This window comes from Lagopus muta, chromosome 1 (assembly GCF_023343835.1).
Source record: "Lagopus muta isolate bLagMut1 chromosome 1, bLagMut1 primary, whole genome shotgun sequence".
Classification (NCBI taxonomy): Eukaryota; Metazoa; Chordata; class Aves; order Galliformes; family Phasianidae; genus Lagopus; species Lagopus muta.
The window spans coordinates 122,159,245-122,175,242 of NC_064433.1; the positions used below are offsets into that span (position 1 = coordinate 122,159,245).

Below are 15,998 nucleotides of genomic sequence, written 5' to 3' on the forward strand. Positions count from 1 at the left end.
ACCTTGAGCGTGTCCAGCACGCCTCGGTTCTTAAAGGTCTGATAGAGCCTCTTCCGGAGCTCATCCTGCGACAGAGCCTCCCTCTTCCCCTCAGCCATCCCGCCCCGCGGCACAACGCGGCGGCTCCCGACCGGGCCGAGCGCGGCGTCACCGGATGGGGCGGGCAGCGCGCAGCGCTTCCGGGCGGCCGCTGCCTGACGTTGAGGAACCGCGGCGCGGGGTGAGGGGCCGGGCGCGGTACGAGAGGCGGGAGAAAGGGCTCCAGCTGTCCGCCCTGCGCTGCCCGCCGCCCCTTCGGGAGGGGTCCTGCGAGGCTGAGGTGCCACACCGCGCTCTGCGCTCCCGGCGGGTGGCTCACCCCGCCGTTCTCTATTATGTGGCGTCTGCATCCATTCCCCCCCACCCTCCCCCCACCCCACCAAGCGTTATCCCTCCCACCGCCTATTTCTCTCTGTCTTTTCTCCTCAGGCACGCTGTCTTGAAGAATGTCGGGAAGCTTCTACTTCGTGATAGTTGGCCATCATGACAACCCCGTGTTTGAGATGGAATTCCTGCCTCCTGGAAAAGCGGAGTCCAAGGTGTGATAACCCCTGGTGTGTCCTGTGATAACCCCTTCTATGTGCTCTCACACTGTTAGAAACACAGCCAACATGTTGTAGAAAGTATTATTACCTCGTATCGAATGCTTTCTTTTTGTGACAGGGAGTAGAATTCTGGGGTACTTAGGTCTAATATTTATTTCCTGGATTGTATTTGTTCTTCATAAAATATGATTTCCTTAAGTAATTAATGCTGCTCTGTGAACGAATATATACATAGGCCACTCCTAAGGTATGCCTCCTATTTCCGTGGAAACTACAACCAGTACAAAGAGCATAATAACACTGATAGTGCAAGTTCTCAGCTACAGAACAGACTTTTTCAGCACAGTCATCACCATTAGTTGTGCATTTTTGCCAGCAATAAACAAGAGCCTGCATGCTGTGCATGTAACAGTCAGCACCAAGGGAGGTGCCCGGCTGTCAACACTGCTAAAACTCACTACCTACCCCTCTCTGAGTTCACATCCACTGTTTGGTCACCAGAAAGGTTCAGCAAGCATCAGTGAAGGTCAGTGGGTGCACGCTTTTTCAGCATGGAGGAGTTCACTAACACTCCTTTCCTTCACGCACACTTCCATGTCAGGTGCCATTGTGTCAGACTGCTCCTCTGCTGCCATCTGTTGCACAGCATCAAAGTGTAATGGGATATTGTTGGAGAGATTCAGCCCCTACTGCCATGCCATCATCTTCCATGTCTGCTGTTGTGGGCCAACAGAATAAAACAGGAGGCATTACTTTTGGAGCAGCCCATCTCATCCTTCCTTCATTGCTCTTACTGCTTATATAACACCTGTTCATTATATAATGCTACTTAGTGTCTCTTTTTAAGGTATCCAGTAAGGTAAAGGGGCAAATTTGAAAAGCTCTATTCAGTTCTTCACAAATGCTTTTCACCACAGGAAATAGTTTTAAGTCATCTTCATTTGTCACACTCACATTAAGTGTGTTGTAGTAGCAACTATGTTTGAGCATGTGAGAAATATAAGGCTGCTCAACATGTAATGTTTCCAGTGGGAAAAAGGACAAGTCTCTTTTTTGTGATACTACATTAAGGACAAAGCAGGCTTCAGAGTAAAAGCAAGTGAATTTCTGGTTTTTTGGACAGGCCCAGAGGTTTATGCTGTCACCTATGCTTTATATTGGTGTACCGCATAAGATAAGGAATAAGACACTCAGACTAGATTTTGTGTGAGGATGTGTCAGATAGTGGAAAAATATTTTCCTACTTGCTGCTGACAGAAATACCACACTTGGATAAGAGTTTTGCCTGCCTCAGCTTGTGGGACTGAATTTTCCTAAATTTTCCCCCAAGAAAGGATTTAAACTTGATGTGCACTGAGGAACAAGTAGCTGCTGGTATATTGATGTGTTTTGGGAACCTTTGCTCCTGTTCCTGAGACACACTATGTAAGAGTGTGCACAGGCTCCTGAAGCAAATGGTTGGATGTGCAGCCCTGTGCAAGCTTTAGCTCCTTAAGCTTCACTACTCAGTTTCTTGCTTGGTGTCGAACTGATGAGGCTGTAGTAGCTGACTGCTTAATTTCAGGCAAATTTGACAGAGAGGTTATGGCCCAAAACATGGTAATTTGGGGGAAATTTCTCAAGAATAGGTGACTGGAGAGCAGAGAAAAAGACTTTCACCAGGACCTCCATTGCGGAATAAGTTTGTAGGGGGAGATTTTGCACTGGTAAAGCTAAGAATCCGCAGGTGAATTCGTCCATGAGCTAAAAGTGCAAGCTTTATTGGTTTTGCTGCTCTCAAGACTATCTTTATGATGACCATTTTCTTATGCCCTTTTCTTTCCCTTGAATCCAAGTGTCATAACAATCTGTACTGATCTCATTTCTTTACAGCATGGCACACGTCACAGCAAAGAAGAGTATATAGAACTTACGTAACTTGTGTACTAGTTGTTTACCAGGTTGAGCAAATGATTGCTTATACTTAACTCCCTTCACTGAATTACTTATCCTCTGTCTTCTGGAAATGTGTTAGGATGATCATCGCCATCTCAACCAGTTCATTGCCCATGCTGCTCTTGACCTAGTAGATGAGAACATGTGGCTTTCTAACAACATGTATCTGAAGACTGTGGACAAGTTTAATGAATGGTTTGTTTCTGCTTTTGTCACGGCTGGACATATCCTTTCCTCTTCTCTTTCTGGGTATTTACTGAGCCTTTTGTCAGAAAGTGATAAACCAGTTGGAATGACTTTGGAATGGATTTCTCTGGCTGTTCACCATTATTATTGTCAGAATTCCCAGCCTGAAGTGGAGATGAAGGATGAAGTGAGTTAGGGGGCACAGCAGTTATTTAAAATTGGAAATAGCTGGAGATAGATTTTTCTTCTTGGAGGACCTGAATGAAATGTGAAGTTCATGAGGAGTAGAGGAAAAAGGAATGAAAGCACATTTATTTGAAGGGCTCTGAGCAGGCCTGTATGATTGTCTGCTTACATTCCTTTGGTAATGTTAGAAGAAGAGAAGAGATAAAAGTACTTGATGTCAGTTGTGCACATGTTGAAAATGCAGTGTCATGGCTTGATGGTCTGTGCAGATGGTCGCAAAGAGAACGCATTGTGAAACATTTGTTATGCATAGCAAGTAACATTTTAATTTCAGGCATGTATGGAAAAGATTCTGAGAATATCCCTGATGTTACAAATTTTCTAGCTTTAAAAATAATGATCTTCCAAAGAAAGGTGATTCTGCTTTCACATATGGGAATTTCAAATACTGCTTTCTAAATATCATTGCTTCAGTTAATTCCTTAAACGTGCTTGTTTATTTCTAGTGTACAGCTAAAAATTTTAGGTATATAGAGAATTAGGTGCAAGTGCTTATTTTGGGATATGCTTTCATTGGGAAAGTTAAATTTTCCTTAATTGTTTTACATATGAGATTTATAATGCTTCATGACATAAGGCAAGAAGATGGAATAAAGAACTTCTTTAATGATGTATATGACTTGTATATAAAGGTAAGCTCCCATTTTTAAGTTTCACAGCAGTACCTCTCAATGTGCTATATTAATATACGTTTTGTTAGTGGTACCTTTGTGAGGGGAAGAGTTTCCCTACTGTCCACATGTGTGGGAACTGTGGAATCATGGCCTGAACCACTGATGGATCACATGAGGCACGGACTGGGTCAGCTGTGGTGAAAGCAATTCACCTGTGTGACTGGAACCAGACTGGAGCCAAGCTGCACCCCTCCTAGACCCCATTTAAGGGCTGACTGCCACTGGGGAAGGATCTCTTTCTGGAGATCCCTCGTTTTTTGAGTTTTCCACTGTGAGCCTAGATCCTTTGATATGAGTGAGCATTTCTTCTTTGATTGTCTCTTTTCCACCACGATCATCTTTCCAACTATAACACCTGTAAAGTACCATCCTAGCCATGCTACTCTTCCAGCTGTGTATTTTTTGACTGTACACCACATCAGCCAGAGTTGATAACATGTGACATGGAGGCTGCATCTTCTATACAGTGTAATAGATTTTTCTAGTTTGCTATAGATTGTGCTCCTTCAGGATTTCGTTTTCATTTCAGTCCAGTCATTTTGGGCAGTGTTGTGTTATTAATGGTGATAATGAAAGCAAAGGACTGTTACACAGCAGTCTGCTCAAAGCGCTTCTCTCTTCAGAACAAGTAGCAGTGTGTGTTGTCACAGCCCGGCTGGATCACCACTAGATGGGGCAGTTGCAAGCGCTGACACCATCTGAGATTCCTACGGGGACTCAAAGGATGCTAATTTCTACAACAGGTTTCCATCAGTGTCACGATAGATTTGTTCTTAGCTCTTACTAAGAGATGGGCTGTGCACCCGTGTGTGGGAGAATGCAACAGTCTTCAAAGTCAGTGACTTCCTAGGAAGACTTCCCATGCTTTTAAATGGCACTAAATAGGCTGAAATCTAAGAGTTGTCATTTAAAATAACATTTCCTATTTCTGGGCATTGTGCTTATTGATGAAATTTTTTTCTTTCCACAGTTTGCAATGAACCCATTTTATGAACTCAATTCACCAATTCGATCCAGTGCCTTCGAAAGGAAAGTGCAGTTTCTTGGGAAGAAGCACCTTTTGAGCTGAATAGATAACTTTCCTGAGTGAGTCCTTTTCCATGCTTCCCTGATTTGAACTGTAGTTCTGGGTAGTTCTCAGCATGCTGGATATCCATCTTCCTGAAGATTGACAAATTGGATGCTGAAGTAGCTTTTCTTCTTGTTGATACAGATAAAACAGCCAAATTCTCTGGTTAAAAAATGTACCTTAAGGAGTTTGTCTTACAAAAACTAAGTGTAACAGTGCCTGGGCTGAATAGGTACAAAGTGAGGTATGTCAGTGCATGTGCAAAATGTAAGTCTCTTACAGAGGGTGAGAGGACATCTGATCTAAACACTGAAGGCTTCTGAATCTCTTGTGAGTTGATTTAATATGAGCAAAAGGGTATTTTTTATTTTATTGGCCTAAGTGGATAAATCTGTTGTGAACTCTTCTACTTAGTCTTTTCCTACAGAATGTACTCTGCAGGCTAACTGGACTCTTCATAGTATTAAATAAGGCATATATTAAACTTCAACATAATAGATGTATTATGAAGCCCTAAATTAAAATAAAAAAATCCGCAAGGCTTTGTCTTCAGCATTTTGGCAAGTTTTACTTTAAAAAAAAAAACTTCCAAGGTTTGTTTTTTAAACTTAAGGTTGTAAATGTCTCACGTTTAGCACAACAGGTGCTTAGAGCTGCAGTGTTGCATGAATGAAACGCACAGAGCAGATCACAAGAGCTGTCTGCACTGACTTCAAATCTAATTCACACATGGAAAAAAACACAAACAAACCCAACAACTAAACTTAGGTGTTTAAACCCCCATCTTTCTATTATCTCTGCAAGTGCTGAAATACTCCTTTTGAAAGGGTATTTATTTCTACTGGGATCTTTGAACCTCCAAGGACTTTGCTGGGCCTCTTTGGCTACTATCTCATTCTAAAATGTGGTTATGTACTTTTTTTTTTTTTTTTTTTTTTTTTTTTTTTTTGCAAAACTTCATTTTTAACTACTGATTTTTAAAGGGGTCATTCAGCATATATATACCTACTATTTTGGCTGGTTTCACAATTGGTTAGTCACAATCTTTTGTGAAATCTGTTTCTTTCTGCAGAACGTGTCTGATAAGCAATTTCCAAAGGAAGAGGCACACTATTCTAAATAAATAAATACATCTTGTGTAGTTTGTGTACTAAAGGGACCACAGATGTAGGCACTTTATGTACAACCAGTTATTATTTCTTTGTAATTTATACGCAATGCTGAAGCATCACTGTAAAATATTCCCTGTGAGAAGCAACACTGTGCAATATAGAATGTGATATTTACCTTAAATAAAAGGAGGACTGATGCAGCATGGATGTGTGTTGACTGTACTTTAAATGACTTTAAGAGAAGAGCAGATAAGTGGGGCAAAGCTACTGGCAGGACATTAAGTGAAGGTGGGAATACTTGTCTTGGCAGTACTGTTTAATGACATCTGCATCATACAACATTTTGACAGTGTCATGTAATCTCATGTAAATTTTTTTAGACACATACATGAAATGAACAAACACCCTTGAAGCAAAGCATTCTTACTTATACAGTGGCCAAAACGTTACTAACAGGATCCCCTAATACTTAACCTGAAATGAGTCAGGGAATTGAAACGTGTACCACAACTGCCCACCTTCATAATGAAAGGGAAATGTTAAGCCTTCACAAAAATGTGTATGTGTTGCTGAGTATGATGAAGTTGTTTAGTTTGGTACAATCCATATCTGCTTGTCATAGAGCTGCCACTTCTTCCAAGTACTTGGCAGTCTCTCTCACACCAAAGCCAACTTCTACGTAGGCTGCAGTCTTATTCACTACAGCAAGTAAACTTCCTTTACCATTTTTGTAATTAGTGCACAGTTGTGGTAGAGCAGTTCTCACGGCGCACTACACTTGCTGTATTAAATGGTGTTTAAACCTGCTTCTCATAAGGAGGCTGGGTAATCATGGCATTACATAGAAATGTAGGAGAAACAAGAGAACATAGAAATTGGCTATTAAGCACAAGAAAAACTACTACACCTGGTTTTCATCCTTATTTCCTTTTATAGATTTTATTATTAAAGTTTTAATTATAATAAGAGGTAATTTCATCTATTTTATTTTAGTCTCACTTCTGCAAAAGTTAAGGTTCAAGGAAATTAAGGTTCAATCTAGCTTACCTTCTTTCTTTCCTCACATCTTTCCTTCACTCACTATAAATCTGAATATCACAGAAGCAGCAGGTCAGCCTGTATTTTGCAGTTCAGTGACTGAAACTTAAAACACAACTCTGTCACTGTATGTACAGGACTTTGAATGCAAAATTTGTCAAAATATCACCTTGCAGCAGGAGCAGCAGATCTGTGGAGTAAACATGGTTATGAACAGGTTCAAATGAGCATAGAAAACATTGAGGAAAGCATATAAGAGCAACAAGAAGTTTGTTTTGCAAGCTTTACTTCTAAATAACATCTGGTACAAAGCAAACACGTTAAGACTCCTGCTGTTACTGTACTATCTAGAAAAGCTTCTCCATGACAACAAAAAGGTTGCAGTACAGAAAGCAGAGTCTGCACAATTTAGTGAGAAACACGGCCTGTCCTGTAGGCCTCTGATTTCCTTCTGAGCTCTACAATGTGTACGCTAACAGGCATGCTTGTAGTCAGGTTACACATTGAAGCAATAGTGCATTATCAAGTTTGCTATTAAAAGGATATTGAGCACTCTTGAGAGACAGCTTTCAAGAACTTCTCATACAAGTATTCTACCATGGGACAGCAGTGGAGAGCTTCAAATGTGCATCCTGTGGCTTCATCTGCAACACTGTAGAAAGATGATCCATTGAACATGGAACTTGTTTCTGCTCACTGTCAGTTAATGAGTTCAGTAATCCCAAAGTTTAAGTCTCTACTCTACGATGGCATATTAAATAGGCATCAAATTTGGCTCAAACATTAGTTATAGGTACCTACTTGTACTAGACTGGAAAGCTGTCACTACCTGCTAAGTCAAGAGCTTCCTGAGTTCCCTATGTATTGCAAATCCTTAGTTTCACAGTACAGAGATCACAAACACATTCATAGCTCAGGTGAACAAGAACAATAAGGTCAGAACTTTAAGGCTGTATACTAAAAGCTTTCTTGAGGAGATCCACATTATGGTAAATTACCAAGAGTTACTAAAGCTGACCAAATAAAGTACATGTATCCATTTTCAGTTATGAAAAATACTTTGTTTATCCAGATTTTTTTTTTTACCCTATTGATCAGAAACATGCCAGAATGGGACATAAGGGGAAGACATTAAAAAAATAAATCACATTTTGCATTGAACTGCTGGAAAAATTCATATGGCATTAGAATAGTAAACAAAAGGAAGATGAACATTAAATAGGTAGGAAATTTATTTCCTACTTAAAAACCTACACAAATTATAGCAATTACAGAAAACTTGAAGGTAATTTATGTTAACTTGTAGTAAATGCATTAGAGATGAAGTTCCACACACATCCAAAGGAATGCAGCGAGACTAAAGTTTAATATCTAGCACTGTTAAGAAACTGAGTTCTAGTGAAACAAAATGGAATGCTAATTTCGTAAAAATATATATACATATAAAAGTTTCTTTGTATCTGAATTCCAGAACAGTTTCCACGTAGTAGTGCTTCTAGAACTTCAAGTTTTAACTATATTCAAAGTATTTCTCACTTAGAGTTGGCAAATTACATTCTTATATTAAGATTTTTACTTGACACCTTCCTGATAGCAAGTGTCACTAATTCAATAATGGGTCACTCGTGAATGGAAATCGGTTTTGCTCCTCCAGGAAAGCAGCAGAGTATCACAACTTCAGTATTAGAGCAGAACCCATTTGTTATTTTATCTACATTTTTCCCATCCTCTTACAGAGTAAGCTAGTTGAAAGTAATTTGGCAAAAAAGAAAAAGTCAACAACAAGATGAACTAGGTTTCGGTTTCCGATGGAGGTTTACTGTATCCGTTTGAATAAAATGATCCGATCTATCTTCAGAGGCTAGAACTCTTCTAACAGCTTCTTCAAAGGCTGCTGCAACATTAGTGGCATCTTTTGCACTGGTTTCAAAATAGGGATGATTGCCATTATTCCTGCACCAGTCTTGGGCTTCTTCCGTAGACACCTGCCTCTCACTTATATCAACTTTGTTACCCAATATCACAAATGGAAAGCTTTCGGGCTCCTTGACATCTGCGTAATAAATGAATTCTTTCTTCCAGTTGCTTAAGTTTTGGAAGCTTTGAGAGTCATCCACACTGAAGGTAAGCAAGCAACAGTCAGAACCTCTGTAGAAAGGAGTCCGCAGGCTCCTAAAACGTTCCTGACCTGCTGTGTCCCAGATCTGCAGAGTGACAAAGTGTCCGTCCACTTCCAAATCTTTGTTTAAGAATTCCACACCAATCGTATGAAAAAGCTGTGCATCAAACTTGTTGGTGACATATCTGTTCATAAGGGAACTCTTCCCAACTCCACCATCTCCTAGCAGTATTACTTTGAGGAGTGATGATTTTGCTGCCATTGTTAAGAGAACAGATCTTCCTTGTTTCCCACACCTGTAAAAGGTTAAGAAAACTGTTAAGAAGGGAAGTAGTGAGCAGAAAGTTTTGTATGTATCTAGAAAGTGTTAAAAGTTCACCAACATCAAGCTTCATGCAAAGACAGGATGGCTATGCAATATAGACAAAGTGTAGGTACTCATAACAACAACATCCACTTAAGAATACAACTGTCATCTATTCCACAGACTGCAGCATGACTTTTGCAATCAATAATAAATTTGCAACTGATTCACAGTGAATGCTGTGGTCTACAGAATGAATTAAGGCCAAATTACAGCACTTGTGAAGTCCCATGACTTGCGTTCATCACAGCATTCATACACTAACATTCATTATTTCCCTCCTTATAAAGCAGCTGCAGCAAATGGAATACTTCTATTACAACTGTTTACAAAAGCAAACTCATTGCTACTAATTCAGATGGTACTCCAGATGCCAGCTACTCAGGACAAGTCTACAATGCCAGTTCAGTTAGTTTATGCAGACTTTCCATGATAAAACTGTCAGACACCTTGGCAGTGCTAGTGAAAAGTGGCTGCCCAGCATAGAGATCATGAATTAGTGACACCAATTAAGCTTTTATCTTTTACTGTGATATTTTAGCGTTCAAGGGCTTTATTCATTTATTTGAGGCAATTACATCACCTGCATTTTGTGCCAGCCCACGGTTCACCCTCCATTACATTAATGTCACCTAATGCTATTGAAAATTATTTTAATTGCTTGCAGGTAAAGTTTCAGTTCAAGGAGCCCAAACGTAGGTTTTGGTATGAGGAGAACTGCCATTTCTGTACCAACCTGATACTCTTAGGAACTTAAAGAAACTCAGCCAAAGCAGGCTTTTGTGAAAATAGCATCTATTTAAAATGCAAGGAGGTCACAAGTAGCCTGGTCTGCCTCCTCCTCTGAAGGAAGGAATGTGGTCTTGCTAGTTGTAATTAGCATTGCTGGCATATACATCACCCACAAAACACAATTATGGAATTAATACCTGATACAAGCTGGTATAAAGTCATATGACTGTGTGCTGCCTTAGAATCAAGGCCTGCATTAGAAACAAGAAATGCCAGGAATTTTTTCCATCTTCAGCTCTCCATCTCTGAATGTATAACAATCTACAGTGGAGCATAAGAAATACTTTAGAGTTTTGAGAGCAGCTGAAGCCTCAGTGCAAGTTACTCCTCCTCATATTTGGAAGTTCTTGCTTCTATTAAAAATCTGTTCAGAGGAAGTGAATTTATTCTTACACTGCACAGTGAAAAACGATATTTATAAATCCTTTGCATTTTACAGGTTTGTATCACAACAATATTAAAACTGCTTAACAATTACAAAAGAATGGTTCCGTTACCTTTCACAGAGCTCGAGGTATGAACATATACCATGTTACAAACAAGCCTTCTTGGAGTCACACAACTACCAGCAGCTAAGTTCCAGGCTCACACTGAAAGCTTCAAAATGCCACAGGTGTTCCCTAATCTCCCCCATTCCTACTATTACCTAACAAATAAGTTTGAACTACTCTATTATACAGTAACAAGTTCTTAATAAATAATGCATTCATGAGAACAGAGGGTACTGAATGTTTCCCCATTTTTCCACTTCACTGAAGGGGACACTTCACAATTAATATACGGCTACTTCTACACCAAGGCTGCAGAAATAGCTTCCCCAGAATCAACAGGCAAGCACCTCCACATGATGTTGCCTTCAATTTCACTTTCCAGAACATTTATTTTCCAGAAACAACACACTAACACTTTATGTTTCTGAAAACTTTTCAGTCTGAACAACAGCAACAAAAAGATACCTTCACAGTTATTTGGGATCACAAGAGCGCTTGAACCTCCAAAGAAACATAGTTAAAGACATTTAAAAGCAATTTTGTTTCAAAGACTTTACTGGCTGTAATGTAACCCTACTGACTGACTACACAATTTACAGCATCTGCAGAAGCTGGATGGAAGTTTTCAGTACAGCAGGCTGCTGCATTTCTTTCACTTGAACATCTTAAATGAAGTAAGATTTCTTAAATAGCTTTCAATTGTCCTGTTGTTTTGTTGTTACTTGGAAAGAAAAAAAAACAAACAACAAGCCCCTAACACTCCAACAACAAAAAAAACACAATCCTCCAGAGGTGTGCAGAATTAATGTTATTTCTCCTATTAATGTACTCTGTACTTATACATCTTTGGCAATGCTTTTGGAAGAAAGAGTCAGTATCTGATATGATACTCCCAAAGATTTCTTACCTTAGCCGTTCAGTTTAAATCATCGTTCAGCATCTGAAAATAAAACAAAAAACTTAGTTTCCAATGTGCATCTGATTATTTTAACCAACGTCAGGAACTGCAAGACACCACAGAATTACAAATAGGTATTTGTTCCAGTAACTTCAACTTACTGTGCTACACAATTATGGTAATATACAAGCAGTCTCAGCCTGGTACACAGAGCAGTTTATGAGCAGATCTGCCCCCTATTTTTCCATGTTACTTCAATACTTGGTGCCAAACAAGAAGCCTGAAACAAACAAATTAAAAGCAGCCCCACTGTAACATGTTCTGGTAACCATTTCTGAATTTCCTGCTCTAATTCATAAGGTCATAAGCTCTTAGACCACTGACTTCATTACTGTTAAAGCAGGGAACCATTTCTACTAAATGTCACTTCTTTTAGAAGTAATTTAGTTATTCCCCTCCTAGAATCCCCCTGTTGAACTGAATTTGAAAGATTTTCACTGGCAGTCCAAACACTTGCTGGCAAGATAGAACATTACCAGCTATTTCATAAAACGAAAGCTGTTTGCATTACAGAAAGTCCTCAATTTCCAGCCCTTCTGAGCTTACGTGCATTAGAGGAAGCAATGGTGTTTTATCTTGATTTACTTAATTCCATGGTAACAACTTCTTAACTGCCTTTTATTTTTGAGTGTAATTACCTCTTTGAGCACTTTGGTGTGGAGGCTACACTCAAAGAAAAGTCATTGGTTTGGATCTAGAAAATCTTAACAGCAACACTGAAGCTTATTTTTATAATAAAAAGACTATACTAGGTTAACTGATTGAGAAGGATTTGTATATACCAAATAGTGTCAAAAACTGAAAGAATTTAAATGCTGAAGTAAAATTTTGGCCAACAGCACTCAAGTTTCTTCCACCTGATCATGCTTATTTAGAGCTTCACAGACTTTCAGCCAAGTCTTCCGAGAGAAGAAAAGTCATCTTTGATAAACATCTAAGGCAAAATGCTGTCTCAGTTACTGACAGGCAAAATTAGCACCTTCCTAACTGATGTAACAGTCACACTGACAGTATTTCATAATCTCTTAACCTCAGCTTTACACATACACAACCATTTCAGCTCTGAAGACCATTCAGAATCACCTTTGCTAAGCCATCTTCTTTTATTTTAAACCAGTAATCCTTGCTGTTTTAAAAAGAGAACACTTCAATACGTTGTCAGACAAAAATACCTGCCTTGCAATTACAACAGGCACTTACTCCCCCATCCACCGTTTTTTTCTTAAAGTGTTTGACAATATTTATCACACTAACACAGAAAGAAAACCTGTCTCCTGCTTTAGTTACAATGGCTCATTAAATACTGAAAATTGCTTCTCTGCAAAACATCTGGAACATAAAAACAAATCAATCACAAAAACTTGCAAAGCTGCAACGTCAGGGGCAGGGTCAAGAATCAAGTGTTGAAAACTGGGTTAACACTTGCGCTTTGTCTTAACCCTCCAACCCTACAGCAGTTTTATCACCTACTGCAGATCTGAAAGTTTCCACAAAGGTGAAAAGAAAGCAAGAAACAAATTTACTCCTTTTTCCCTCATTTAGGTAAAGAATCCTTGTCCAGGTACAAGCAGGACACTGCTTCATTCACACTCCAGGTCACAAAGCAGCATAAGAACAGTTCTCCAGTAGGTAAAGGGCCACAAGACTGCCTCACCTTGAAATATTTTGCTTTCAAATTCAGAGAGGAACAGAGATTAAGTCAAGATCTTCCAAGCTGTGCACTTCTTAATGCACTGCAGTTTTGACCACAACAGTCTTCAAACTGACCTTCCCCTCCAAAAAACACCCATGTAAAAACTGTGGCTCAGAAATACCCTTTACAGTGGGGCCCTTGACAGCAGCCCAATTCTCTGCAAAGCAGGCAGCCCTCCAGTCACATGGCCTGACCTGCTGAGATCCCAATCACCCTTCCTTCATCTACGACCGCACTACTGCAATGTGATGGCAGCTAAGTTTTCTGCCAGATAGATAACTTGATGACAAGTTATCCAAAAGCTGTCTTTAGTCATCAGCAGCGTGGACACAGTTTATCTAACATCAGAATAACACTGAAGATTATTCCTAATACTCAGTAATATAAACACAATGTAAAATGGATTGACATTAAGCTGTTGCTACTCATTTGCATGCCCCAAAAGTTGTCTTCCGTGTTTCTTTGGTTTCTTTGTCAGGTTACTTGTAACTCCTGTGCAGTTCAGTAGTTGCCTGGAATGACACAAGACAATGGAAGAGGCAGCAGCCAAGAACAGGAATCCTTCAGCATGCATAACCCTTGGATCATGCAAGCATCCCAGGCCTACTGCCAGAATTGCTTTAGTTACTATAACTTACATCTAACTGCAAAGTGGATCAGAAAAACTTGTCAGGAGAAATGCCCCATATAGATACAGCCTTCACCTTCCACCTCATTCCTCACTTCCAGGCAGAATGACCAAACTCGACAACTCTGATTAAATTCAGAAAAAGGAAAAAAAAAAAAAAAAAAAAAAAAAAAAAAAAAAAAATTCTCAGAAGCTCACAAGTAAGCATCTCCTAATTTAAGTATCACGTCATAATAGTATTACTGACTTCAAGCCAACTATAAAGCAACCTCAAGAGTAAGTTGGTCCAGTATCTCCAGGAATTCACAAGATCACATTGACTCTCCTTGCAACCCAATTCTGTTACTGCTCCCGCTCTGTAACTTACCAAGCAGCTAATTACTGCTGCTCATCTGTGCTCCTCTCTCCAGTACATAAGTCTCCGTGTTCCTTCAGAGATCCTTAGCAATAGCTGCCTCTCTCAGCCCAGGCTACACTGTGAGTTCATGCTCTTCCAATGTGCGAGCAAAGCCCATCCCCAAGAGAGTAAGCAGGCTGCACCATACCAACCCAGACTGCTTGTGCCGGGGAGCACCAAGGAGAACAATAACTTAAAAGAAGTAAACTTTTAGTCCCATAGAACCAAAAGAATGGCTCAGGCTGGAAGGGACCTTAAAGACCACTGAGCTTTAACACCCCTAGATGACCTTTAGGGTAGCTATACTAGGTTTCTTTAGAGATAAAAAGTGACAGAAACGGATTTTGCATCCACGCTGAACAATTCCTCCCCCAGTCTGCCATTACAGCCCACTACTTCATAAGCTGCTACCAAAACAAAGCAGGCACACAAGAAAATCCCCCTAGAAGCCCATCACACGCAACCGCCCCACGCCGATAAACGGGAGACCAACGATAACAGCGGCCGCGTCGGTGCGGGACGCTCAGCCCCGCTGGGCCATTTCCCAGACGAGGCGCCCGCAGTCACGGGATCCCGCTCACGCCACTCGGCCCGCACCGAGCCGGGCCCTCACCCAGCGCCGCCGGGCACAACCCGCCACCCCCCCCGCTCGGGGCTCACCAGCGCACGGCCGTAGGCGGACGGGTGGAAAGGCAACGGCGAGACCCCCTGCACCCCAAGACCGCCGTGGCAGGATCGCGGATCCCTCCGCACAGCGAGCCTCCGCACAGCGAGCCCCCGCACACGAACACCAGCCCCGTCGCGCCTCCCCCTCAGATACACGGAGTCCCTCCGCGCCCGCCAGACGGCCGCTAACCTGCCCGCGAATAGAAACCGCCGCCAGCGCCGAGGCCCAGCTGCGCCGCCGCCGGGCGCCGAGGGAAGGGAGAAACAACATGGCGGAGAGGCGGGGGGCGGGCAGGTCACGTGAGCCCCGCTTGGCTCTGCCCCCGGCAGGAGAGGGGAGGGGCGGGTGGGTGCGACACCGCCCTTGGGGGGGGGTCTCCGCTCACGTGGGCGGGGCGGTGGGGCCATTCGCCACTCCGAGCCCCGTTAGAGGGGGTGTGCAGGGAGGCACCTGTTCCTGGGGCCGCTCGGGATGAAGCCCGCGTGGCTGTTTGCGAACACGACTGCGGGAAAGAAATGTGAACAAAAGCGGTGACTGAGTATTTTTTACGCTCTTAAAACGTGTTACAAGGATGGGGCAAATCGCGAAATGAGCAGAAATGTATTTAAGTGCATTTAAAGAGGTCCCCGCATCATCAAGAGGAATGGGTGATTACAGGCTTAAGGGATGAGCCTTTGAAACATCACTTTGCTCCGGCAGCCGTCACATGCTTTCGATCACAAGGATGAGGCAATCAGACTGGATCTGCAGCTTGCACAGTCATCTGGTGCTTGGATCAGATGTACAAAGGATTGGAAAACAAGATCTCCGTGTTATCGGATGGAAATGCCTCCGACTGACAGCAGCACCCAGGCTTAAGGCAGATGTGATGACACTACAGGCATTCTTATGTAACAAAGCTGGACTTTGAAAATGTTTAAGGACTTGTTTCCTGGGATCTGCTTTCAGCCGGGGCTGAAGTAAACCGTGAGGAAGTGCTGGGTGGGCAGAAAACTGCATCTTTAAATGACTATTCTAAGATATAAGTTCTGAGCATTATCTTGTG

At 41.5% G+C, this 15,998-nt stretch overlaps 3 protein-coding genes across 8 annotated transcripts in view; 1 reads left to right on the forward strand and 2 right to left on the reverse strand.

Moving 5' to 3' along the window:
* OFD1 (OFD1 centriole and centriolar satellite protein) overlaps nt 1-214 on the reverse strand; it is a 29,707-nt gene extending 29,493 nt beyond the window's left edge. The window contains exon 1 of the mRNA XM_048934668.1: nt 3-214. Coding sequence (XP_048790625.1) covers nt 3-98 — 96 coding nt within the window. The 5' untranslated portion in view covers nt 99-214. The remainder of the gene's footprint in view (nt 1-2) is intronic.
* Nucleotides 104-7,928, forward strand: TRAPPC2 (trafficking protein particle complex subunit 2). 2 transcript variants are annotated; one of them, XM_048934686.1, is made up of 5 exons: nt 104-220; nt 469-578; nt 2,599-2,741; nt 3,496-3,583; nt 4,596-7,928. In XM_048934686.1, exons 2-5 carry the CDS (start codon nt 486-488, stop codon nt 4,692-4,694), a joined length of 423 nt encoding a protein of 140 aa, XP_048790643.1. In that variant the 5' UTR covers nt 104-220; nt 469-485; the 3' UTR covers nt 4,695-7,928. The 2 variants fall into 2 exon arrangements, with proteins under 2 accessions (XP_048790643.1, XP_048790644.1); XM_048934687.1 differs by having other exon boundaries at nt 205-319.
* A 125-nt stretch (nt 7,929-8,053) lies between these two features.
* Nucleotides 8,054-15,267, reverse strand: RAB9A (RAB9A, member RAS oncogene family). 5 transcript variants are annotated; one of them, XM_048934684.1, is made up of 4 exons: nt 15,143-15,261; nt 11,670-11,788; nt 11,518-11,550; nt 8,054-9,259 (listed from the first exon to the last, which is right to left on the reverse strand). In XM_048934684.1, exon 4 carries the CDS (start codon nt 9,223-9,225, stop codon nt 8,620-8,622), a length of 606 nt encoding a protein of 201 aa, XP_048790641.1. In that variant the 5' UTR covers nt 9,226-9,259; nt 11,518-11,550; nt 11,670-11,788; nt 15,143-15,261; the 3' UTR covers nt 8,054-8,619. The 5 variants fall into 5 exon arrangements, with proteins under 5 accessions (XP_048790641.1, XP_048790642.1, XP_048790637.1 ...); XM_048934685.1 differs by lacking the exon at nt 11,670-11,788 and adding an exon at nt 13,900-14,014 and having other exon boundaries at nt 15,143-15,246; XM_048934680.1 differs by lacking the exon at nt 11,670-11,788 and having other exon boundaries at nt 15,143-15,267.
* Between the last annotated feature and the right edge of the window lie 731 nt (nt 15,268-15,998).

Bases quoted from the DNA above. Each gene is read 5' to 3' on its own strand.
- TRAPPC2 (XM_048934686.1), top strand. From the start codon at position 486: ATGTCGGGAAGCTTCTACTTCGTGATAGTTGGCCATCATGACAACCCC. The intron at 2,742-3,495 runs ACATATCCTTTC...CTTAATTGTTTT, and splicing joins TCTGCTTTTGTCACGGCTGG to ACATATGAGATTTATAATGC. The intron at 3,584-4,595 runs GTAAGCTCCCAT...TTCTTTCCACAG, and splicing joins TATATGACTTGTATATAAAG to TTTGCAATGAACCCATTTTA.
- RAB9A (XM_048934680.1), bottom strand. From the start codon at position 9,225: ATGGCAGCAAAATCATCACTCCTCAAAGTAATACTGCTAGGAGATGGT.